At 52.1% G+C, this 23,773-nt stretch overlaps 7 protein-coding genes across 7 annotated transcripts; 4 read left to right on the forward strand and 3 right to left on the reverse strand.

The window, feature by feature from the left end:
- Positions 1-682: 682 nt before the first annotated feature.
- Positions 683-1,306, reverse strand: PHYSODRAFT_528741 (hypothetical protein; the record flags this gene model as incomplete). The annotated part of the gene is made up of 1 exon (XM_009538691.1): positions 683-1,306. The coding sequence occupies one exon, from the start codon at positions 1,304-1,306 to the stop codon at positions 683-685; it is 624 nt and encodes a 207-aa protein (XP_009536986.1).
- Positions 1,307-3,766: 2,460 nt separating this feature from the next.
- On the forward strand, positions 3,767-4,742 carry PHYSODRAFT_529447 (hypothetical protein; the record flags this gene model as incomplete). Its single annotated transcript, XM_009538692.1, has 5 exons — positions 3,767-3,814; positions 3,884-4,020; positions 4,102-4,286; positions 4,365-4,511; positions 4,588-4,742. 5 exons carry the CDS (start codon positions 3,767-3,769, stop codon positions 4,740-4,742), a joined length of 672 nt encoding a protein of 223 aa, XP_009536987.1.
- A 286-nt stretch (positions 4,743-5,028) lies between these two features.
- On the forward strand, positions 5,029-6,245 carry PHYSODRAFT_527996 (hypothetical protein; the record flags this gene model as incomplete). The annotated part of the gene is made up of 2 exons (XM_009538693.1): positions 5,029-6,107; positions 6,179-6,245. 2 exons carry the CDS (start codon positions 5,029-5,031, stop codon positions 6,243-6,245), a joined length of 1,146 nt encoding a protein of 381 aa, XP_009536988.1.
- A 176-nt stretch (positions 6,246-6,421) lies between these two features.
- PHYSODRAFT_288888 (hypothetical protein) lies at positions 6,422-7,300 on the reverse strand. The gene is made up of 3 exons (XM_009538694.1): positions 7,157-7,300; positions 6,576-7,025; positions 6,422-6,486 (listed from the first exon to the last, which is right to left on the reverse strand). Exons 1-3 carry the CDS (start codon positions 7,256-7,258, stop codon positions 6,445-6,447), a joined length of 594 nt encoding a protein of 197 aa, XP_009536989.1. The 5' UTR covers positions 7,259-7,300; the 3' UTR covers positions 6,422-6,444.
- A 9,393-nt stretch (positions 7,301-16,693) lies between these two features.
- On the forward strand, positions 16,694-17,209 carry PHYSODRAFT_528059 (hypothetical protein; the record flags this gene model as incomplete). Its single annotated transcript, XM_009539081.1, has 1 exon — positions 16,694-17,209. A coding segment is annotated over one exon (516 nt), but the record flags the coding sequence as incomplete, so codon positions are not given.
- A 135-nt stretch (positions 17,210-17,344) lies between these two features.
- PHYSODRAFT_528104 (hypothetical protein) lies at positions 17,345-18,166 on the forward strand (the record flags this gene model as incomplete). Its single annotated transcript, XM_009538695.1, has 3 exons — positions 17,345-17,611; positions 17,789-17,974; positions 18,059-18,166. The coding sequence occupies 3 exons, from the start codon at positions 17,345-17,347 to the stop codon at positions 18,164-18,166; spliced, it is 561 nt and encodes a 186-aa protein (XP_009536990.1).
- Positions 18,167-19,484: 1,318 nt separating this feature from the next.
- On the reverse strand, positions 19,485-22,000 carry PHYSODRAFT_306605 (hypothetical protein; the record flags this gene model as incomplete). The annotated part of the gene is made up of 5 exons (XM_009538696.1): positions 19,485-20,443; positions 20,500-20,623; positions 20,671-21,027; positions 21,174-21,638; positions 21,755-22,000. 5 exons carry the CDS (start codon positions 21,998-22,000, stop codon positions 19,485-19,487), a joined length of 2,151 nt encoding a protein of 716 aa, XP_009536991.1.
- Between the last annotated feature and the right edge of the window lie 1,773 nt (positions 22,001-23,773).

A 23,773-nucleotide genomic window follows, 5' to 3' on the forward strand; every position in this document is an offset into this window, starting at 1 on the left:
GAATACGTAGTTGTCCTATGTGAGCGAATTACCCCCATGTTTGTGCCTGCACATATTGCCGCTCCGCGACGGCGATGAAGAAGAAGACACGGCCAGCGTTTCGAGATCGTATTCCCGACGCCAACTACGGCTTCGATGTGTACGTGAACAAGCCATCTCCTGGACATCAACATGTTTGGCACTGGGAGGAGCTGCTGGAATTGCAAACGGACAGCACAGAGAGCTGGAGGGAGGTCGGTAAGTGCAGCACTTGCCTAACGCAGTTCATTTTTGTATAAATTAGAGAAACCTTCCGTGCTTTCTTGCTTACTACCGTCTCATTGCGGACGACAGAATATTGGATCCGTTGGCGGCATCTTCATCTCGTTCTTCTTCTTCTTCTCTTCTCTCGCCGCTGCCACCTTCGTCAGTTCTTTCTACATCGGATCTGGTCTTCAAAAACTCAACGTCCGTCCTGCCTGATTCACTCTGCTGTGCCGAGCCGAAATGCTCCATTCCCTTCTGGAACAGACCAGCAGCAGCCCAAACCGACCAACCAGCCAACCATGTACGCATTGCAACCACTTCCAGACTCTACAGGTCGGCGGCACGGAAGAAGACTGCGCTCGCCTTGGTCCCGGTGTGTCGCCGCTCGCTGTAGCATCGCTTACTCAGTCACGTTCAAAAGTTTTGATGGGCTTCGTTAGAGCTCGTACGAGCCCCGCGCCGAGTCGTTGTCCTCGTGGTGGTCCGGGAAGTCGTCGCTCTCCTTGTTGCTGTTTCCGCTGATCTGGCTGCTCTGGTCCACGTCCATGTTCTGGTTGAACGAGTTGTCGTAGCTGTTGCGGCTGCTGTTGCGCGACGAGCGCGGAGACTCCTGCGCGCTCAGGTAGGACTCGTTGTCCTTGGGCTCCATTGCGCTCAGCCACAGATTGGTGCCGTTTGCGGGGCCGTTGTTGCCCGGGTCCGTCTGCACCGAGTCCACGTTGCTCTCCAGTCGGTTCATCGAGCCCGGCGACGTGGCGGCATTGTCGTAGAACTGCGAGTAGGCCACTCCAGCCGCCACGGTGTCGGCCGGTGGGGTCCGCGTGTCCTGGACGCCGGCCACTCCAGATCCATGGCTCAGCACGCGCGGGTTGTACGAGTTCTGGGCCGCGAAACCGCCCGGCGTGGGGTTGTAGCCCTTGTCCATGGACAGCTCGAAGGGGGACAGCGGGTCGTCGTCCGCCTCGCGGCGCTTGCGGATGGCGCACATGATGATGGCGGCGACGATGGCCACGGCAGCCACGATGCCCACGACGATGCCGATCACGGCGCCCGTGCTCATGCTCGAGCCGGACGACGTGTCGGCGCTGGCACTAGATGACGAGCCGGAGCTGGACGAAATCTTGGCAATGTCAGTAGCTGACGGCGTGGACGTCACGGCCGACGTGGACGAGGAAGCGGCCGTCGTGTCCGCCGACGTGGAAGACGCCGCAGACGTCGCAGTGGGGGTCGCAGTCGTCGACGTCGGCGTGGCAGTCGTCGCTTCGGGCGTGGCAGTGGTGGACGTCGGCGTCTCCGTCGTCGCCTCGGGCGTGGCTGTAGTGGCCGTGGGCGTGGCCGTAGTCGACGTTGGCGTGGCCGTAGTACTAGTGGGCGTAGGCGTCGTCGTTGAGGGCGCAGTCGTCGTAGGCGTGGCTGTCGTCGTAGTGGGCGTGGGGGTGGCCGTAGTGGGCGTCGGCGTCGTGGTCGGCGTCGCCGTAGTGGCCGCGGGCGCGTCGGTGCTGGTGCTGCCGCTCTGCAGGTTTCTCCGCAGCGCCGGCGTCATCTTGAGCTCCTGGCCGACGACCGGCATGACGCCGGCCTCCTCGTCGTAGACCTGCGCCGCGGACGAGGCCACGCACACAGCGACGAGCGCTGAGGCGAGCACGGTCGCGAGCTTCATGGGGACAGGAAGGGGGGCTACTGAAGCGCGATGGTAGTGAGTAGACGGGGGATGGATGCAGATCTCGGTCAGGCCGGCTCGGCGAGAACGAGAGGCACGCTGAACCTCCGAATGAATTGAGAATGGTGTGGACGCGCGCGGCGCGGAAGCGACCTGTCCAAACCGATCGGGGAAGGGCTCGCTCTTCATTACTCACGCCTGGCGGCCGAACAGAGGCGGGCGCAGGGACCCATGTTTTCGCGAAGGGACCCATTTTTGACGGAAACACCTTGACAGGTTTTTTAGACGTCCAAGTGCTTTCTTGATCTGGAAATCACCGCCAGAGGTAGTTTTGAATCGCATGCGTAGGAGCAACGATTGACAACGGCGAAGTTCGGATTGAAGTTACTTCCACCGAGAGCTGATCCGATGTCGTTCTGCAGTTATCCAGATGCCAGAGGCTTTTGCATTCTATCTTGCACCGTGCAAAATGCAAGTTGCACGGAATATATCAAACCACAACGAGATTAGACACAATTGAGATCTAGGTATCGAGTATAACGATCGTAAAAGCAAGTTGTACACTTTGAATTTGAATTTGTTGCGGTTTAGACGGCTAACTATACCCGATGCCGCGCACTGCTGCAGCTTAGCAAGTTGTACACTACACGTACACGAGTTTCCTCGATGCGAAAGCGCTCCAAGCAAAACATTGTCGGATTTGATGCACACGCTTGCGGTAGTACCACACAAACGATGTAGTGCTCTGTTCTCAGAACTCGCGCACGAAGTCAAAATGATTTTTCACTCAACGTGCCCTTCCCGTCGGAACACACGCTGAATGTGCGGTGCAACCACATCAAGTGCATTGTGTGTCGTCATTGACAATAACTGTATGTCCTTGGCGACGAGGCGAGTGTATTATCAGCCACCCCACTGGCCATCTCGCCGTATTGACCAACTGCAGCGCGTTCGCTTTCCGGTTCGCGGCGCAAATGATCCGGGCGTCACGGTGATATCTGAGTTGCCGCACTTGCCAGAATTGGGCCCTGATAGTTGAAGTTGCCGCACCCCAAAATGGGTCAAGTGGATGCATTCCCAGATTTGGGCTCCCACAATCGCTGCTTCCACGGATCAAGCTGCTAGCTTGTCGCGGACGCAGTGCACGCTGCTGCTGGCACCGCATGCTGCGAGCCATGCTGTCGACAAGATGCCGAGCTGCGTGGATGTTGGCAGCTTTGGGCAAGTTTGCTCGGGCGGCTGCCAGTAAGCAGCGCCCGAGTCGACTACCAAAGGGCGCCGTGCTGACTACTGTGCTGATCTGTGGGGCGACAGCAGTTGTACCAATTCCTCCGCGAGGCCCTCGACCAGCATTTCGCGGACGGTTGGAGGCAGCTTTGCCTCAGGCAAATTGCCTGTCCTGCATACATACACTGCAGGCTGCTTTCTATGCGCTGCTAACCGTCCGCAGAGGCGTGCGTGCTCGAGTGAGTGCATGGATCCATCAGCTCGACAGCCCTCCACTCAAGCGTCTCGAGGTCGGTTTCTATTGCTTCATGCAGTGAGCTGCGAAACACGAAACGCCTGGAGGAAACACCATCCGATGGAAAACGGATTGGCGGCGCCAACTTGGCACACAGCGCAAGTGTATGTCGCCTGCGTCGGATCCCAGGATGGCTGCGCGATGCCACGACTACACCACCTTACAGCATACATGGGGTATCCATATGCTCAACAATAGGTATTGCATGGTGTGCGCCACATCAACATTAATTCGTGTTCCGTACACCATATCACAGTTAGAGAGCATCTCCAACCGACAGTTATACAGCAGCGCGCCACGAGGCAGTCAATTGAAGACGAGCCGAGCTTCTTGCCACCATGCCGATCATCACCTTCGTCGCGCGCGTCTCGGACGGCATGCTGCTGGTACGCGCCTCCCCCTCCCTACAACCGCCTGCTCGCGGCGGTCTCTCTGATGTGTTTTTCGTGCCGCAGGTCGCGTCCATGGAGTCGATCGGCGACGCCAACGGGAACCTGGACACGCACAAGCAGCAGGCCAAGCAGATCATGAAGCGCCTGGACCAGCGCTCGCCCACCAAGTGCAGCATCGAGTCGGGCGCCTACACCTTCCAGTGCGTGGTAGCTATCGACTGGGGAGAGATGGGAGCGTGGGGTGGGGGTACTGACTGTGTATGGGTGTGCTTGTGCTGCAGCTACTTGATCCAGGAGGGCGTGTGCTACTTGACGCTGGCGGACCGCGGCTTCCCGAAGCGCCTGGCCTTCTTGTACCTGGAGGAGGTGCACGCCGGCTTCGTGGAGGAGCTGGAGCGCGACAGCGGCAGCAACTGGCGCGACGTGGTCACGACCGTCGCGAGACCGTACGCGTTCATCAAGTTCGGTGGGTTCTTGCCGGCTATAACCAGGAGAGGGGGGTCTTTAGGTGGTCTGATGATGGTGTGGCTGTGTGCGTGCACAGACAAGTTTATCCAGAAGAAGCGCAAGGAGTACGCGGACCCCAACTCGTCGCAGAACATGCACCGCCTGAACGACGACCTGGCCGACATCCACAACATCATGCGCAAGAACATCCAGGAGGTGCTCAACCGCGGCGAGCGCGTCGAACGTAAGGCCATCAACGTGAGGAGGGTATTATTTGGTTGCTAGTTGCTAATCGCCTGTTGCTGCTACTGCGTTTTTAGATGTCTCGCGCATCTCGTCGAACCTGGCGGACAGGTCGAAGGACCTCAAGTGGGGCGCCAAGAAGCTGCGGATGCAGGCCATCTACCGCCAGTATGGACCCATCGTCGCCGTCGCGCTCTTCGTGCTGCTCGTTATTTACATCAAGTTCTTTTAGATAAGGCAGCTGAGTCCGAGATCGGCACACACGCGTTTATCCTAACTGCGGCCCAGCAGTGGAGTGTTGCTGCTGGACAGACTTGGCTGCAGAGCCACCTAGAACACTGAATTCGAGTACTTACTATTGTCTGCTGATCCCCAGTATCTTGAGGACGATTACCCTAACTTTTGTAGGCCCCAAATTGAAGATGAATCGGCGACGTATCCGTTCGCATGAAAGGTCGGGCGGCGATCCCTCGGCTATCACGTCCGCCTGAGCTCGGTCGGAAGAGCTGAGCTGAAGCATGGCCACCAAGGATATCTGGACGCTGATCTCCACCGTGGAGGACCCGGTCAAGAAGCCGCCGAAAGCAGGAGACGGGGCAGAAGCTGATGCAGCACCAGAGAAGCCCGCGGTCGCTGCAGCACCAGAGGAGCGCGACACCTTCACGCTGATCGTCGGACCGCGTGGATCAGGCAAGACTTCGCTCACAGCCAACTTCCGGAACTCGTCCAAGGCCGAAGAGATCAAGCCGACTACAGCGCTGGACTACGTCTTCGTTCGGCTGCGCACTGCCGGTCGACCAGCCGTCGCGCACATGTGGGAGCTGGCCAGCACCAAGTGCGTCCACGAGATGATCAAGGTACCGCTCGGCCCGGAGCGTATTCTGAACGGCGCGTTGGTGATCGTGCTGGACCTTTCAGCGCCTGGAGACGTCGTCCCAGCGTTGGTCAAGTGGTTAACCACCCTCTACACAGTTGTGCAGGAAGTCTTGAAGGTCAAGGAGAAGAACCCGGTGGAGAAGTTCGCTGTGGATGCGCTCAAGCAGGAAGCCATGGCGCGTTACGGGTCTGCTCATCCAGACAAGGACGAGGTGACGCCATTGCCGCTGCCAGTGCTGGTTATGGGGAATAAGTACGAAACCTTTCGAGACGAGGACTCCATCAAGCGTAAAGGGGTCACCCAAGCAGTACGGTATCTCTCGCACATGTACGGCGCCAGCGTGCTGTTCACGAGCATGAAGGACAAGAACCTCGTCAACCAGTTCCGGTCGGTCATGAAGGGCTTTGCCTTCCGTGCTATGGCTCGAGGTACAAGCAAAGAGGTGGACCCAGCTAAGCCATTGTTTGTTCCCGCTGGTGCTGATCTCTTCGAGGATATCGGCATCCCCAAGAGTGCAGGCTGGCGTCAGGACCGATTCGGCAAGGACCAGCACGAGGAGAAGGCGCGGCAATGGATCAAGGTTGCGAGTGAATATTACCCTCCGTCGGCAGACGACCTGCTCACTTCAAAAGAGCAGAGCGAGCAAGACGACAAAGACGGCGAGGAGTCTCCCAACCAGTTCCCGGAGCCGAACATCGATCGCGCGAGGCAGCAGAAACGGTATGCTCGCCTGCGATATAGCTCCTGCTTTCTGTTCGTGTCTCATCATCTTATTTTTTGCTGCGCAACAGGGAGGAGCTGCGTCGGTACCGCGACAATCAACGGAAGGCCCGGGAGCGCAAGTCCCGAGCTACTTGAGGCTCGGACGTTGCAGCTCAATGATGAACTAAACAGCACCAATACAAAGATAAAATTGTTTGCCACCACCCCACGAGTCGATAAGTTATCAGAGCCAGCAGCCCCACAGTCACCAGCCAACCAGTACACGAAGAAAGAAAGCTGAAAGGCATTCAATTACGCCGTACTGCCTGCCTCTCTTGTGTCTGTATCATCCCAGCTACTCGACCTTAACCTGCGAGATGCCGTTAGCGTCAATCAACTGCACACACACAACAACAATAACAACAACAACAGCCAATAGGTCAGTAACTAAGAATCTTCAAGCCCCAACGCACTGTATGGACGCACCGTGTAGGCCCACTGGCCGTTGCGCACGAGGAAGCGCATGTCGAGCTCTGCGCGGCACTTCTTGAGCACGCTCTTGGCCTCGTCCAGCGTCATGTCGGGCTTCCACTCGCGGTCGAAGATGGACAGGCAGAAGTGCGCGCCGTAGCCGTGCGCGCCGAAGTTGACCTTGACCATGGAGCCGAGGTAGTCGATCCAGTGCAAGCTGGGCTCGGCCTTCTGCTCGGGGGTCGCGTCCACGGCGCCGATCAGCACGTTCACCTGGTACGGCGCGCGGCGCAGGAAGCGCGCCAGCTCGCCGCGCACGTAGTTGGCCGTGGCCGGGCCGTTGAGCGTCACGCCGTTGCGCAGCTCGTAGAGCTTCATGTTCTTCTGGATGTACTCGCCGAACGCCAGGCGGTCGCTCTGCGGGCCGGACGTCACCATCACCTTGTGCTCGTCCAGGTTGATCGACTAATAGATATTGCAGAGTAAAATAGTATGCAATTATAAATAAAATAAATACACAGGGTTGGATAATGCGTGGAGAGGTTGTCTTAATCGCTAGAGCGCGGGGGCTGTAGACGGTGTGGAACGCGGCGCACCTTGTCCTCGTCGTCCTTGTAGACCAGGATGCTGCGCGCCACCTTGCAGTCGGCCGCCAGCAGCACGAAGTCCTTGCCCACGATGCCGAAGATCGAGTCCATAATGTCGCCGCTCTTGTGTCCTGTGCGCTCTGCTCTTCCTCCCTCTTTACGTTGTGGATCTTTTTTTCTTGCTGCGATCCCCCTCGGAGGATTTTTATCCGGGATTAGCCAATCATATGCTTAGATTATTTTATAATACGAAGTATTGGTATTTGATTGGTTAGAACGGAGAAACAAGGAGGGGATTGGCGGATATTAGGCTTGTTGAAGTGAAAAGGCAACTTGCACCCTTCCGGCTGCCAGCTAAAATCTTCACTATGGCAAGAGTGTGTTAACGATGGCAACACCCCCCACGATATGTATTGTCAATTCCGTTGAAAATTTCCAAATCGGGCCGATTTCGAAAATCGACCAATACAATTCAAGTACAGATCGAAACCGCTCCAAACAAGAATGCCATATGTAAATCGTACTTAATCGAGTTCCAATAGACAATCCGGCGATTGGGGAGCGATTTGGCTCGGGCGATTGCAATCGGCCGGTTCGGAAATTTTGAGTAGAACCCACAATAATTTTCTTGTAAGTTTACGTTGCGCACTCCAGCGTCGTCTGGGTACACGAAACAACTACTTTTGCCGGTCACCCTCACAACTCCAGCATCCCAAACTCCGAGAAGTACTAACGCAGAAGAAGCTCCACAATGTCGCCATGCCCAGCAGCAATTGCGCACGACAACGAACCACGGATTCAGCATAAACATTGTACAGCGTTGCCAGCTCCGTGAGACGCTTCACTAGAGCAAGATTTCCATGCGTTGCGCCGTCTCCAAAACTTCCCGGACCACTTTCTCTTTTGTCGTAGGCGCACTGTTAGCATGGGTTTGACAAACCCATCGTGGTGATTCTACCACCTCCTGCTCGTCGGATGAGGACTCCACGGATTTAGTTTTAACTTTAGTTCTTTGTAGTTAGTAGAACAGTAATCAACAACGAGCTAATCAACGTAATTTCCTTCCTTCCTGCTACTGAAATGTGCGCTGATGCCCAGGCAGAATCCTGTATTGCTTAGATTGCAGTGTTGTGCTCGGAAACTTACAGGTGGCGATAAAGCATTCGAATATTTAGCGCTGCTAGGATAACTGTTCAACCGAACTTGCAGGATAACACGATGAAGCCAGCAATTTGTTTCAAGTTTGATGAGTCAAAACTGAGGTCTAGCAGATTTCGATCGCGTGTAGGAGTAGGATACACCCCTTCGCTTTGACGATGTCCGCCCGGGACTTCCTCTCGCACAGGAATCCGCGGCGTACAGCAACAACGTAGGAGCATTCAAACTCTGTTTGATAAAACATGGTGCAGCCGCACACATTTTTGTCCGGGTCGCCTGAAGATCTAACAACAAAAAACTGTCAGCTTCGATTCGTCCAAGTGTGTGGCATTAGGATAATCTGAACTAATATCGGTAACAATGTCCTTTGAACTTGTCTTGACAAGAACAGGATCAAGTACTAGATCATTCTACACCACCAGTTCGGTGGATCTCTGCGGGTCGCAATGTAGTCTCATACAAGACAAGCTTAAATCATCCAAGTCTTCGTAGATAAATGCCTAAGCTAGTGCAGCTAGCTTTTAGCCTTTTTCCCGGAGAAGACGTACCACCAGGTGCAGCTCTTTTTGAGTCTCCGCTGAATGTATTCGTTCGCCACCGTATAGGACGTCACCGCATTGCTGGCGGATAGAGTTGGGTTTGGATTAAAAAATATGTTGAACGAAAAAAATCGAGCTATACTTCCCATCCTGGATCGCACAACCTAGGACTTAAAGTAGGTTTTTGCAATGTTTTAGTGGAATGTTTTATCTGATCCATCTGGATTAATTCCTACCACTGTACAACCAAGTGTACCAGGTTTGATCGCTTCTTTTCAAAGGCATTGCCAGTTCATATACATGTATCGTCACTCCAACGAATTGGTACTTTAGCACCCGGACTATCCAGCAGCCATACCTATCGGTAAATACGGCTAGCCCAGTATCGGTCTGATGTGGGGATTCACCCCGTCGACAGTTTATGTCACGGCAAGCTCAGCTGACCACACGATTTTCAATCTCTCTCTCTGAGAAACTAAAAAAATCTGTGTCTGAAAGAGGAGGGTATAAGTTATGACTCATAACATATCGAATCGATAATTTTACCTCTAATGGAATGAGTAAGTACTGCATGTACAGTAGTATAATACGATGCAGTTATGTGGCACCAGTTTTGTCCAAGGTTAGCATTGATCGAAAGAATACAATGCTTGCTGAAATATTACACAATACGTTTGTAGTTGGATGGCCTGTCACGTGACGAAGGGCCACGAACAGGCAGCGCCAGACGATCGCGCGCTGGTGATCGACTTGACAGACGAGTAGTGTGGTGGACATCGGCCAGATCGGGTCGTGGTGTACGGCAGGAGGCGTGTGGTGAAGAGGGCAAGCCAGTGGACTAGTGCCCCCGGCTGAAGGCGGTCGTTTAGCAAGCAGTGGGAGGTTGAAGTTGGCGATGGCGACGACAGAAGATCGCAGTGCGTGGGCGACACGCCGGGACAAGGGCGAAGAAGTATACGAGCGAGGAGAGGCGAGATCAAGGACAGGAACGTGAGGCTGTGAGGCCACGAGCATGGAGAAGGAGTCGAAGAGGGAGAGGTCCAGTAGGTAGGCAGGCGCCCGTGCGTAAGATTAGATACAGCGGGGATAGGATTGAGTAGGAGGATACCGAGCGGCGGTCGGCCGACTCGACCCTCAGTTGCGGTTTTTCACAGGATTGTGGAGAGTCAATACTAATATACACGAGTTGCGCCGAACGCACGGGTTTCCGGTCTTTGGAGCAGCGACGAAGAGCGTCGGCCAAAGCGACGGCAATAGCGAAGGTATGGCAGTGGTAGGCCAGTGCACAGATGAGGGCAGTGTTCGAGTAGGGCTGCAGGACTGTGGAGAGAGACCACGGGGGCTGTGGTGTTGGAGCATCTCGGCCGAGTGGCGTGGAGCTCGCATGTGCCAGTGTGCGAAGGGCTCTTGCTGCCTGCTGTATATAACCGGGCTTTACGAGCTGGAAACAGCTAGTGGGGCTACCCGACCACTAATGCTTATAACGTTTCCTCCTAGCCATCCCTATCCTAGCCATGCGTGCAGGCCAGTAACGTCTGGTCGACACTGAACGGCCTCGCACTGGAAGAGACCCTGCTTACCGAGACGCTCCCTAGGTGCTTAGGTGAGCAGCTTGTGTTAACGATCTCCCTCCGACGCGGTGCAAGAAGAAGGGCACTCGGAGTGGAGATAACGACACGTTGTTCGTCGTAGTAGTCTCTGATGTTTGTGAAGGAGCCCCATCCTCTGATGGCATCTGGCATCAATCTACAGTAGAAGGAAAAGAAGCTCCGAGGCGAATAGGCATCCATCAAAACCTGTAAGTGTCATTCAGACCGATTCGATCGAGTGCTGTATGATGTTGTGTGAATGTTGTTTGATGTCATCCGCACGGGGGTGAAGTGACGAATGTAGCGTGAATGTCGTTCGATGCCATCCAACCCAATCGACAGTTCTTAATTACTCGGTCTAGGTGGTAATTATTCTTGCAGGGTAGTTCCCCATGTAAGTATCGCTCACCACGCTCTTCTTGTTCAGGCTTCAGCGTGTAATTAAAAAAACAGATTTAAGTTGGTTTGCAAGGTGGTGCATTGTTGAATGCTTCGTTTGAGATGCACCTATCGAAGTGCAATAGTAACCGCGAACTCAGCAGAAGTGGAGCACAGCACAACCAATGAAGCAAACCATTCAGGGCGTTCTGCACGAGGCTTGCAAACTTAAATGATACTCCAAACGCAGAGACGATTCTGGCACACTCGCTGTGATCCAGAGACCCTTCGCAAGTAGCAAACAATCCTCATAGATATAGCCAAAACCTCAACATGTCTTAGCTCATAATGCCTCTGCTGGTGGAACTTCGGCATCCAAAATGGTAGGTTCAGTCGTAGCAAGAGAGAAGAACGACAAAATCTTTATTAGAGATAGAGCATGGAAGCCACCAGCATCATTCCATTCCACCAAACAAACCATCAGCGTGTCCCCAACGGCGAGTTCCAGCATTGCATAGCCAAACTCAGGGTGCTACATCCTCCGCGATTGCTTGCTATCGAAGTTTCCAGTCGTGAACGCCATCTCCAGCACTTGGACAAATCGAACGGCATCAGTAGTTTATCAGTTACTCATCAATACTTTTGAGAACATGGGGGTAGTGCACGAATAGCAGCCGGAAAAGGTACGTCGCACAGTCTTCCGTACATGATGTAGCCCTCGCCGATTGGGAAAGTGGGGAGAAGTTAACGTTGTTGAAGTCCAATAGTTTACCACCAAAAATCACTAATACATATCGAGTTAATCGAGTTTGGCTCTAACGCACTTCGCATATATTGAACAGAATTTACGAAGAGCAATGACAGCGCGGCACGTATGGTACAAGTTAGTGGATCAACAACGAACCAAGCTGGGTCCGCAGACCGCGTGGAAGTGTCGAGCGATGGGGCGGATAGTGTTCAATTTCTGGACGCGGTGAAGAAGAGGAACGCGGACGGTCTTATGAAGGGGATTGGTGTCATCAGCGTCGAGGTCTATGCGGGCAGTTACGCAAAGACCCCTTTGAGAAGTTGTCTCACATCGCAGAACTGACACAGCGGCGTTGTGGTGGTCCCCTCACTTTGATCGAAGTGGGCAACTCAACGGCGGATATTGGAGTGACAAAGACGATGACGACGAAGAGGAGGTTGGTGATTCGGCGGGCGCTGAAGCGATGGAAGTCGATATCCCCCACAAAAAATGACGGCACGTCAGTCACGTTCCCTACGCGGCGAGCTGTAGACTTTGATAGCGACGATGAGCTAGCATCTGCTGGTAACAACGTCTACCTTCGGCTGATAGTGAGGAGCTACAAATCCGTAGTCGCGATAGTCAAGCCTGGCATTTTGCTCTAAGTGACTGATGCGCACAAACGTTTGTGTACCAATTGGGGTTACATTCAGTGCTAAGCCACCTTGCAGGTCCTGAATTGCACCTCCTCCTGGACATACCGGGACGCGAAGACGAAGTGCGTTCTGACGAGCCGCTTGTTCACTCGAAAGTGCAGTAATGGGAGCGTGGTTTCAAATATGGGCTCTCGGTGTTCCAAAACGCGAACATCATGGCATCCAGCCTAACGTTGTTGGGGGCTTGCTGCAGCAGCTGTTCGTGTCTTTCGGCTAAATCATCGTTCAGCACATACGACGGAATTCCATCTTACCGACGCAAACGATCTTTGACCTTGTCCACATAAACTTCAGGATAAAACATCAAAGCGTGACATTTGAAGATCTCCTCCTCCGATCAAACCGACATCCAGACCTTGGCGTAAGCGGTCTTGTAAAATTGATACCACACCTCGCGACGTGGTGAAGTTAGTAAGACCGTCTTGCAATCGTAGTTGACTGGACGGACTCCATCTACAATGTAGTACGTATCCGTCTCTCTCAGAAACTGCGCGAAGTCTGTACCTGATCCTTCACAACCAAGTCTGGAGAAAGAGAGAACCCGCTCATCTTCTCCATACTGGTACATGACCGTCTTATAAAAGAAAACTTGCCGGTCGAGCACCACAAGATGCCGATACTTTCCGTGAGTTTTCTCCATGCAAGTCGGTACCACACTGGCAGCCCCGCTGTCTTCGGATTGATGTGCTTAATAGCCGGTCGTGGCATCTTCTTGACTTGATGTTCGTTGTTAGATAACGGAGCGGAGGTAGCGGGGGTCCGATTACAGCATCCGGGTGAAAGAGTCCACCTCTAGTCGGTACTTGTCAGACTTTTCACAACTCCCGCACCCGAGCATAACTACTGAAGTACTACAGTAGTACACCGCAATTCAAATAGGCTACCCGGAGCACTGCTCCGGGAGAGTACACAGGTCGTAGGGCAACAGCAACAATAGTGACTTTTCGAAAATTAATGAAAAGAGAGGGGGAAAAGGTGGGGGGAGATGCAGGCATCAAGTGTAGGTTTTACTGGGAAGTTGTTGAAGTTTAGGTCCAACGTCCGCTATGTCGACGAAGAACAGCATTGCTTGTCAAGTTTTCCTCTAAAAACTTGTAATGCTACCGCTCTTAACACCAAACCCTTAATAACAATGACGGAAAGTTGATAGCGACGACGATAACACTAAGGAAAATAACGTTTTGCGGCACGATAATGACCGCTGAGTCATTCGTCCTGTAGAAATTCCGGCGAGAGAAGTATCCACTTTAACTATTGGAGACACCGACTAATGGGAATAAAAAACGTTTCTGTGTGATGAACCTTAAAACATAATAATTCAACAAAAAACAGAGTTAATGATGCGATTAGCCCGCATAAAGCTATCGATGAATACGAGAGCATATCAGAGCTCTTTCAAAAATGTTCTCCTCGTTTCGATAATCCATCCACAACAAACTGGGAATGTGGCTTGCATAGGAAACATGAACACAAAAGAAACGCGGATAATTACCAACGAAGTGTACTCGATCAATAAAAACTAGATTGTATAGGTTAAAACCAAGGTAAAACCAAAGACGTAAATGGTTTTTCAAGAAATCAACAGGTTTTACCAGCTGTTTCTTGAAGATCGAGCGTGTCAATCGCAAGCAAACCACAACAAAACTGGCTGTCTCACGTTACTTCTCGACATGCTCTTCTTGCACTTGAAAAGTTCACTGCAGATGTCCAAAGCACCAAGACGCAGTTGATAAAGATAGACGTTTAGCAAACCTACTTCGCACGAATGTTACGCGTAGTGAAATCCAACCCACAAGGGCAGAAGTAACATGTCTTGAATTTGCAATCATTTTTAAGCAAGTAGGTATTTGGTTTACTTGTACTGCATTTTTCTCGGGCATTTTTTCGACACGCACAGAGATTGGGGTAGTGAAATGCTCAAAACTACACACAGCGGTGATAAGCACCACTTGATCCAGCAGCTGAGATAGATTAGAATAAAGTAAACAACATTTCCACAACTGCAGGAACATTTTGATTAGCTGCCATGGCGATACACTATATGTAGATAGCGTACGTTAGAAGTCGAGTAATTAGCGCATGGGAGGTAGGTAACCTGAGCAAGGTGTAGCAGCCGATGCTGTAATAAACTGACAGATGTTCGCGATGAGCTAGTTTGGAGACGCCATTAGAGCCGACACATTTAGGGATCCCACTTACTGGCTTGCGATGGGCCAGAATGCTGGTAACATCTATTAAGCTTAGTCCGTGTAACTAGTGATCATGTGGTCAGTGGTCAACACTTCGCAAAAGGAGCGGTGTTTGCTGGTCTTATCGGTAGTTAGTCCACTCTCCGTTGCATGTACATGTACTGTGTACATGTACTAAGCTTTACAACATTCGAAGCGCAACCCATCATGCAACATGCAGATAATGGGTTAGCACGCACGAGATATTGACAAGCACCACCCAGCAGTAAAGTATGCTTCAGCGGATGCGTATCATAAGCACTTCGTTAAATCGTGAAACCCTGGAAAAATACTTAATAAAGAGTAGTAGCAACGTAGTTTTAGTGATAACCTTGGATTATAGTACGAATCTAGCAAACAATCCCTGAACCGAGTTAACAACAATTTGAAGCTTTTAGTCGTACAATAGTTGCTAAGAGTTAAACCGCTAGCAAACAACCCCTGGGTTGCAGAGTCATACTTAAGTACATGTATAGATAAATGGAATTCGTCGTGCAAAGTGAACGAAACAAAAACTAGAAATATTTCTATGCTATTTCGATACAGTTTCTATCGGCAAGAGTCGCAGACTCTTGCACTCTTGGGCGCTTACTTGTACTCGGCAAGTAAAAATGGAAGCTCTCGATGCTCGCGTTGAGCAAGTGCTGGGAAGCATCACCTCTGACAACACCAAGTACGTCTATCTACGAGCTTTATCTCGCTTCATAGAGTGGCTCTACGAGAATACGGAGGCGGATCAACGGCAAGTCCTGTTTACTACACCTTTTGCCGCCCATTCTCAGGTTAATCGCCGGCCAAATTTGGCGTGACCATTTTTTGGGTACACAAAAAGTATCCAAACTCAGGAGTACCACTGTATTATCTCAATCAAAGTTGGCTAATCCCCAATCAAAACAGGGCAGTTCCTTCAATACATGTACTGACGCTTCATAATTCATGTTTTCCATGCGGATCGCGGCGTTCACGAACTTGGAGGCATGCAGCTCCATCTTCTGCACCATGCACTGAGTGATGCGGGGCATCGAGACGTGAGCAACGCACTCAAGAAGACGCATGGGCGCTTCCGTCTTTGAGATCTGGAGACCGCCGCCGATCTGCGTCATGGGCGCGGACATCTCGTCCCTCGCCAGCACGAGGTTCTGCTACACTGTAGATGTTGGCTTTGAGTGAACTGAAACAGTTCTCAATCGGGGATGCACGTGGGGCTGTGGGGCCACAGGCGGCGAGAGATGGCCGTCTCGGAGAGGCTCACTCCGAAGTCCTCGTACGCCATAGCTCGCAACGTGCCCAGCGTATACGATCAGCACTCGTTGAGCCAGAGCTCAAGGGCCGCCTTGATCTCCGCGATCATCTTCATGGCCCGTCGGGGAAGGTGGTCGTCTCGGCCGTGGAGCGCGCGAACCCATTGTGCTGGTCGATGGTGCGCCAGTCGCTGCCGCTCTGGAAGGCGTCCAAGACGCGGCGGCGTTTTTCCGGGGTGTGGCGGACGAAGGTTGCTTGAGTGGACATCTGTGGGGCTCAGGGAAGAATGAGGAATGAAAGCATGAAGCGAGCTTCCTTCCACGCGTCGGTAGGCCATTTCGCGCGCGCGCGAAAGCGCTTGCGCAGAGCGCCTTTGAACGTCAAAATCTCGTCAATTTTAACTACATCGAATGGGGATTAGCCAACTTTGATTGAGATAATACAGTGGTACTCCTGAGTTTGGATACTTTTTGTGTACCCAAAAAATGGTCACGCCAAATTTGACCGGCGATTAACCTAAGAATGGGCGGCAAAAGGTGTAGTACGTTTCGTGAGCTGGGTGCAATTAATGGGGAGAGTATCGCGCAGTGGCTCTCTATTTCCCCTTTACAAAGCCCTGTCAATCTAAGTGTATTAAGTACTATGGAGTGTATGCGCTACTTGACCTCGATGGAGCAGCGTGGTGTCACCGGAAAGTCGACTTTTGGAAATGTTCGCTCGGCGATAGTGTACCTTTACACTCAGACAGAAAGTCCTCGGCCGCATGACTTCGATCCTCAAATGAGGCGCTTTTTCAAGGGGCTGCACCACACTGTGACAAGAGTTGCTCAGAGCAGTAACGAGCGCATCTCGGAAGGGAAGGAGCCGTTCAGGTTTTCGATGTATCGATCGGTGGCTAAAGCAATGCTCCAATCTACCAGAAAACAGGATGCGTTCGGCCACACTTTCTTGCTCGTTTGTTGGAATCTCATGTGCCACGCCAAAAGTACTGAATCGATACGGCGCGCTCACCTTTCTTGGCGCGAGGACTCCATCACGATTACTTTCGCCCATATGAAAAACGATCAAGACGGAAGTCGGCCTCGCGATCCCAGGCATGTGTACGCATATCCAACCATGCCCGAAATCTGCCCGGTATTAGGACTTGGAGTGTATTTCGCTGTTTTTGGTTTCGCTCGCGATGGAAAACATTTCCCTGGTGGTAATCAGTACAGTCGATTTCTCAAAGTATTGAAGTCTGTGCTTAGTGGAGAACTGATGCAGCGAACGTTAGCTGAGTTTGGATTAACGGCTGCTGATTTTGGTACGCACTCCGCGCGTAAAGGTGCTGCTACCTATGTTAGTAGCTGCTCTACTTCGGGTCTGTCAGCAGCGGCTATTTGCCTTCGGGCTGGTTGGACTCTTCCAGGTGTCCAGGGCAAGTATGTTCGGTTTGAAGCCGCTGGTGACATGGTGGTCGGTCGGTATGTTGCGGGCCTTCCATTTGATTCTCCAGAATTTGCAGCGTTACCTCCATTTTTCGATGTGCAAAGTGATCAAGAAGCTGACAGACTGGAACTACGGCAGCGCATTGATGTCGCCATGAAAGCCATTTTTCCCGGTGTTCCAGCCAGTCTGCAGATGATCTGTCAATTTGGTCTGGCGTCAATGCTGTTCCACAAGTCGTTCTTGCAGCAGTCTCTGCCTACGAATCATTTGCTGTTTGCTACTCCGGTATTCAACACGCGTAATGAAGCGCAAGTTGAGTGGCTGCGGCGTCGTGTAGTTTGTCGAAACTTTCAAGAGCACGATCCTATCAGTCCTTCGGGCATTCCGCCACACGTGGGGATAATGGTGGCGCTTACAGACTACAAGGAGCAAATTGATGGGATTAAAGAAGGTCTGGCTGTTGATTTTGAGAAAGCCCTCAAACGGCACATTAACGGATCAGTTATGACCATGGAAGCGATGGAGACAGCCTTCGCTGTGGTATTGGCGCGGTCCAATTTGATGCGACCAAATCTACCCGCACCAGATCCAGAAGGCGAGCCCGCCGTGAATGCTACGACAACGATGCACACCGAGCTTTACACATGGGGTGGAGGCTTTCATCGAGTGCCAAGAGAGTTTGTGCTACCCCCAGGAACCGTTCGCGTTGTGTGGCAGCAATGGTGTGCTGGGCAACCGCCACTAAGGCAGCTATCAAAGCACGATATGGCTTCAAGACTACAAAAGATCCGGCTTGCAGAGCTTCAGCGGCTGATGCGCTTGGTTGAAGCACTTCTGACGAGTGATGAGGTCCTGCGAGCGCACAACTCTCTCGATTCGGCTGGCCTTCTTTTTGAGCAAGTAAAGAATCGTTTACCGTTCTCATCGACGTCGAGTAAAGGAAGAGCGTGTAGACTTGACCAACTATCGTGGAGAACACTCGCCCGTGAGCATGCAAGGCACAGCTCCAGCTAGATTAGCTACCATTACGTAGGTGAGTAGCGGTAAGCTTACACAATACACATTTACTTCGAAGTAGTAGTGTTTCTGCTTTCACACTGTGTACCAAATGTGCGGCACAATATGCTTCATGCAAACTGCACGATGAATTCCACTACATCTTGCATTATGGACAGTTTCATTTGATTTTTTTATAGCTGGCATTTTTGCATTCGTGGAATTCGCTGGTCAATTTGCACCCCGAATTCTATACAAAGTGGCAGATTCGCACGGCGATTTCCGTAGAAGTAATAATTCATAGCTTTAGGAAGTACTTCCTTAAGTTAATGAATACCCGCTTTTGGAAATAAAAGTACCCGGTTCAGTAAGTGGCAGTAAAGCTCCGTCCAAGCACAGCTCTTCGACCTGTGAACACGCGCCTCGCATGCCAAATGTAGGCCCACACCGGCATTCGGATGAGCGCGACCGCTACGAAGCCCATATGTAACAAGAGTATATTATACTCTTGCTGCAATATTTAGCGCCGCGCCATCCCACCTCACACAAAATACCTACGATGTTCTGCGGCAGCACCTTGCCAGAAAAACTCACGGCGCCACAGTCTTCGTGAGCGACCTCACGAAGTCGTAGTTTCCGAACTTAAACGCCATCTTTAGTATCACTACTCGTGCATCACGCTCGGCGTCATCTTCACTGGCTGCAGCAGCACTGGAGAAGTAACCAGATCATGGAACAGCCGCTTGGTCGCTTCATGCTGGTTGTTTGCAGCGTCAGACATCGCCGCAAAGTGCACGCACTCCAGCTTGAGCTCAGACGATCACACCCTACTATGCGGTACGAACCCCCGGTCAGCAGTTGCGGAAAATGCTTCGTAGCTCGCTGCCAGCAACAGTTCCGATGGCATCCAGCACTGGGAACTCGTACCTCCTCAGCAGTGACAATACCCGTCCACCGTCCTTGGCCCTTGCCGCTGCCACTAGCGCCTCCTCGAACGACACCCACATCTCATCAATCGTCTTGAGAAGGACTTCCCGCTCGTGCCAGTCATCTCCGCGCGGGGCGACCTCATCATGCACCTCAACGAGCAACCACATAATATACGACTACTGTAGATAAAGTTATTATTTAGTCGACGTTAGCGGTGGAGTGGTGAGGGTGAATACGTTCGCGAAACTGATGAAACAGTGAGTTCAGTAGCGATGGAGGTCGAAATTCATCTCGCGAAAATGGTATTGAAAGACTGTGTGTGAAAAGTATTTAGATGGCTAACAAATCAAATTACATGTCAGGCGGACACACTAGCTAATCAGGAGACCTGCACCCAACAAAACGATCACGACTCTTCCGGTGTCAGTTCAATTTGCAGCACGAATTGCTGAATGTTCTGCACGTTCGCGTAAGTTGGGTTCTCCATCACCTTGTTCCTGGAGTCGTGGTACTTTTGATATTCAAAATCTTTGAAGCGGTCGGGTGGCACCACGAAATATAGGCGAGGTGATACAGGATCTCCAAGTTGCTCCAGGACATTATGCAGCCCCGCTTGCTTGCACGGGTGTTTGTGCGCACCAGTCACTTGGAACAAAACATCCGGCTTGAGTATCGCATCCACGGATTGGTAATTCTTCGATAACGGTCGCAGGTACACGTCGCCAGCAGCGGCAAGCTCAGCGTTGTTCTTAAACACTGTAGTTTGCCGTCGAGAGAGCTCGATCCATTCGCCAGTTTCCGATGCCACGTGAGGAACAACCCCGCCCCTCGTCTTTCTAGCAGCATTGTGTACTTCATTCTTTGCGACAAAGCGCCGAATCTGGAATCTTCCACCCCGTGCCAGTACCAAATGTACGTGTCCTTCAAACAAATGTCCACGCAAAACAGCGTAACCATCCACCCCTTCACTTGCTTGTATAAAGCTTAGCAGCTTGCGCTTATCCAGCCGATAGAGTCGTTTGTATACCGTGTCCTGAACATACTCCGAAGCGAAAACGAAGTCTGCGCTGGTGTAGCCCACGCCAACTCGATAGTGCAGCAACCGATGAGAAACTTCAGACTTAGGCGCGTCAAATTTTCCGAACGCATCGATCAGATTTCGAGTAATACACCGTCGAGAGCCCATTCCAATTGCGCCTGCTGAATTGGGTCCTGTGCGTAGCGTAAAACGTAACGGGCGATTCCACCCCATCGACGACAACAATCCTGGACCGTGTCGATAGGAACGCGAGAAATCATCAGCGGGTGACACTTCATAATCTCCTCCTCGGACCAAACTGTCATGAATACCATACTGCAAGCGATCTTGTAGAATTCATACCAGGCTTCACGACGCGGTGAGGTCAATAAAATCGTCTTACAGTCGTAGCTGGCCGGACGGAGACCGTCCACAAGGTAGTACGTAGCACGCTTTCTCAGAAACTCATCGAAGTCTGTACCTGATCCTCGCCCAACCACGTCGGGAGAAAAGAGAATCCGTTCACCCTGTCGACACTGGTAAACAACCGTCTCGCCTTGGTGTGCGAGCATACGCAAGATAACGTAACCAAAATACGTCTTGCCGATTCCTGGATTTCCGAGAACCACAAGGTGCGGCTCCTTCTGGATTTTCTCCATGCACACTTCCCATAGTGGCGGGTAGCATTCCCGAACGAAACACGTGAACCACTTATCTCCTGCCCAAGAATATAAGTTTTGGGTGGTAGATCAATCACGTTTCCATATGCGAGGATGTTCACTTGCTCAGTCAACGGTGTGGTCGTGTCGGCAGTGGTAGTTGCTACTTTTGCTGACGAGTACGCGACCAACTCAGGAGGGTTCACCACCATGTTTTCTCCGACCGAAAATGATACACTGCCTACAGTGAGACGCTTTCTTCGATCGGGTTCCTGGGGAGGGGGCGGCAGAATCACAATGAGAGCCGTTTGCTTCGTTTTTCCGCATGGGCCAATTTCCTTGTCTCCACTCATGGGGGTTGTTTCGACACTGCTGGGGTATACCACGACATCGACAACTCCAATCCCTTTCATGCGACCCCCTTGTTCTTCTCCTCAACCTTGTCCAGGAAGTCTACAATCTGCGCCTCGTCGCCCTTCGCCACTTCCACGCGGCCTGCCGAAACCAGCTTGTTTCTGCGTTCATCCATTAGCTGGTACCACACGGGTCGCTTCGAGTCGATCAGACCGCTGGGTGTGTGTTGGTGCTCAGTAGCTGTGGTCACCTGCCTCGGCGTCATGCTGGCCTGGTGATTGCTGTCAGATGACAGCGAGCGGATAGTGGAGGTCTTGGCTTCAGTAGGAGCGTCGTCGGCATCGGTGGCATCTTGTATTGGTCGAGAAGTTGCAGCCGGCACGTCTTCATCACTTCGGTGCTTCGAAGACAATTCGTACGTTGTGAATCTGCGTAGCGGGGCCTTCCCAGCAGCCCGCTTGGAAGCGATATCACGCAACTCAAGAATTCGGTCGCGCTGTCCACCCGTATTACCAGCACTTGAGTCAACCTACTCGCGGAGAAGGGACAAATCACCTTCAACCCTAAGCGTGGGACGCGCGCGATCAACTACCGCATCGGGGCCACGAGAAATCGCCACTTGCTGGATGCAGTCATGTTCTTCACTTCACGCAAGGTTATTAAATCTGCCTCGAGACTGCTGATCTTCGCTTGAGACGCCTCGTGCCTTCGTTGGAGTTCCTGCATGAGCTCTGAGATCTTCGCTGATATGAACTCACTAGGGAGCTCACCCGTAGTGCCCACGTTGCGCTTCTTGCCGGGCCTGTCAGGCTCGTCGACCGCCTTCCTCTTCTCCACCGTGGCGACGAAGAAAGGTTTGACTGAAAGTTGCGCCCCTTCATCCAGCAACATAAAATATGCAATAGAACAAGCAACTCAAGCAACCCCCGTTGGCACAGCTGATTGGAATTATGTATAGTATACACAGCCGAAGTAGAGTTCAAGGGGCATTAAAACGCTTAGGCGAATCGGCCCTCATTCGGCCGCCGTATCGCCTTTACCTACCGCATAAAGTACCGTAGTTTATTAATAGAGCATCTCCAACGGTAGTGCATAGTGCAAACATGATAAGGCGAAGTGAACGGCTGGACACTACGTAAAAACAGGACGGACATGCGTGAAATAGCTTGCATTTGTTTTCTCTTCCCCAACAGTATTGCAGAAATGCATAGTGAAAGCGGAGGAGTTGCTCCAGAACATCAATGCAGTGGCCTCTACCTCATAGTAGAGGTGCCATCCTACTGTCGCGAGTGCGCTGGATGGGACGGTCAAGCGTTGTATGGAAGCTAGAACGGTTCGGCAGTGGCACAGATAGTAAGAAACAGAGGCAATATGCAAAAGCAATCAACTTGTTCTTTACAGTGCAGATTCACGACTGACCCTACTTCCTTACCGCGCACGGAACCTGACAGCTCGTGCTCCCTTCTTCTTTCGGCTCTCTGTCGGCTCACGTGCCGACCTCAACACGTCACCGGCTCACCTGGCTCTCGTCTTACCCCTTCGTCTTTGGCTCACCTCACAGCTCGCTACCCGAGCCACGCGGTGCTCGTGACATCCGTCCTGCCCTTCGCGTCACTGCTCACCCATCGCTCGCGTCACTGCTCCCATCGCAATCGAGCGCGTCACCTAACCGACGCGTCGCCAGTCAGCGCCCCTCCGAAATGGATGACTGCCCGCTCACCGCATCGTCCAACAGCTGATCCTCCAGAAGTCGATCGCTGGTCGAACGGTCGTCCGTGTAGTAGGAACGGTGGTGACCGTTCCTACTCGGGACATCCTCCCCGACTGAAACTCGACGTTCTCGCCGAGCAGCTTCCAGCTTGTCGGATTGCATCTTGGCACGTAGCTCTCGCTATTCGGCGCGTAACCCACTGAGCGTCCTCACGGGTTTCTTATCGCCTACGCAGCCGTCCGCACGCCAGAACGCTTCGCTCAAGCGCTCAACTTGCTCCATGGATCGTTGGCAGATCAAACTCAAAGAATAAAACTAGAGCCACCTCCAGGCACAGCAGATAGAGTGAAGCACGCTGCAACACTCTTATGTACTATTGGCATCATAGTGGAGCTCTTCAATGCGCATTATCATCGCCAACGTCGGGTGAACCTGATAGCGAGTCAGTCGACTTCTTGCGCACTGGAAATTATCAACAATGCCTGCATAGAAATGGAAAAACACTGCAAGCTCGCGATTTTCCGTTAATGTATCGTGTTCACTGGTACAACTCCAAGTTGCAAGAATTGGTCCCGGCGAAGTTATGTTCCTGCCTCCAGTTTATACGGGGCCGTTCAAGCTGCAGCACCATCGACAGATTCGACGATGGTGCGCTAGTGGCTTAGCTAGTATCCCAGACAAAGTTTGGACTCAAGTCGCAGCTCCCATCAAGCCTTGAAAGAGTACCAATGGGTCACTAACTGTATCATCAAGTTACGGCGTTTGCCCTCATAGCACCAAGAAGAGAAGCTTTTCAATTGAGTCAAAATGACAATGGATGGACATGGAGAGTTATCAGCAGGAACGAAGATGAAAGTTTCGATGATGACTTTAGGACTCTTCAGTGCACTGAGAAGACCTCAGGGATTGCTTTTCAGGCCACTGCATTCCTCTATGCTACGTCATAGCTCGCT

Source organism: Phytophthora sojae (assembly GCF_000149755.1).
Source record: "Phytophthora sojae unplaced genomic scaffold PHYSOscaffold_12, whole genome shotgun sequence".
NCBI lineage: Eukaryota > Oomycota > Peronosporomycetes > Peronosporales > Peronosporaceae > Phytophthora > Phytophthora sojae.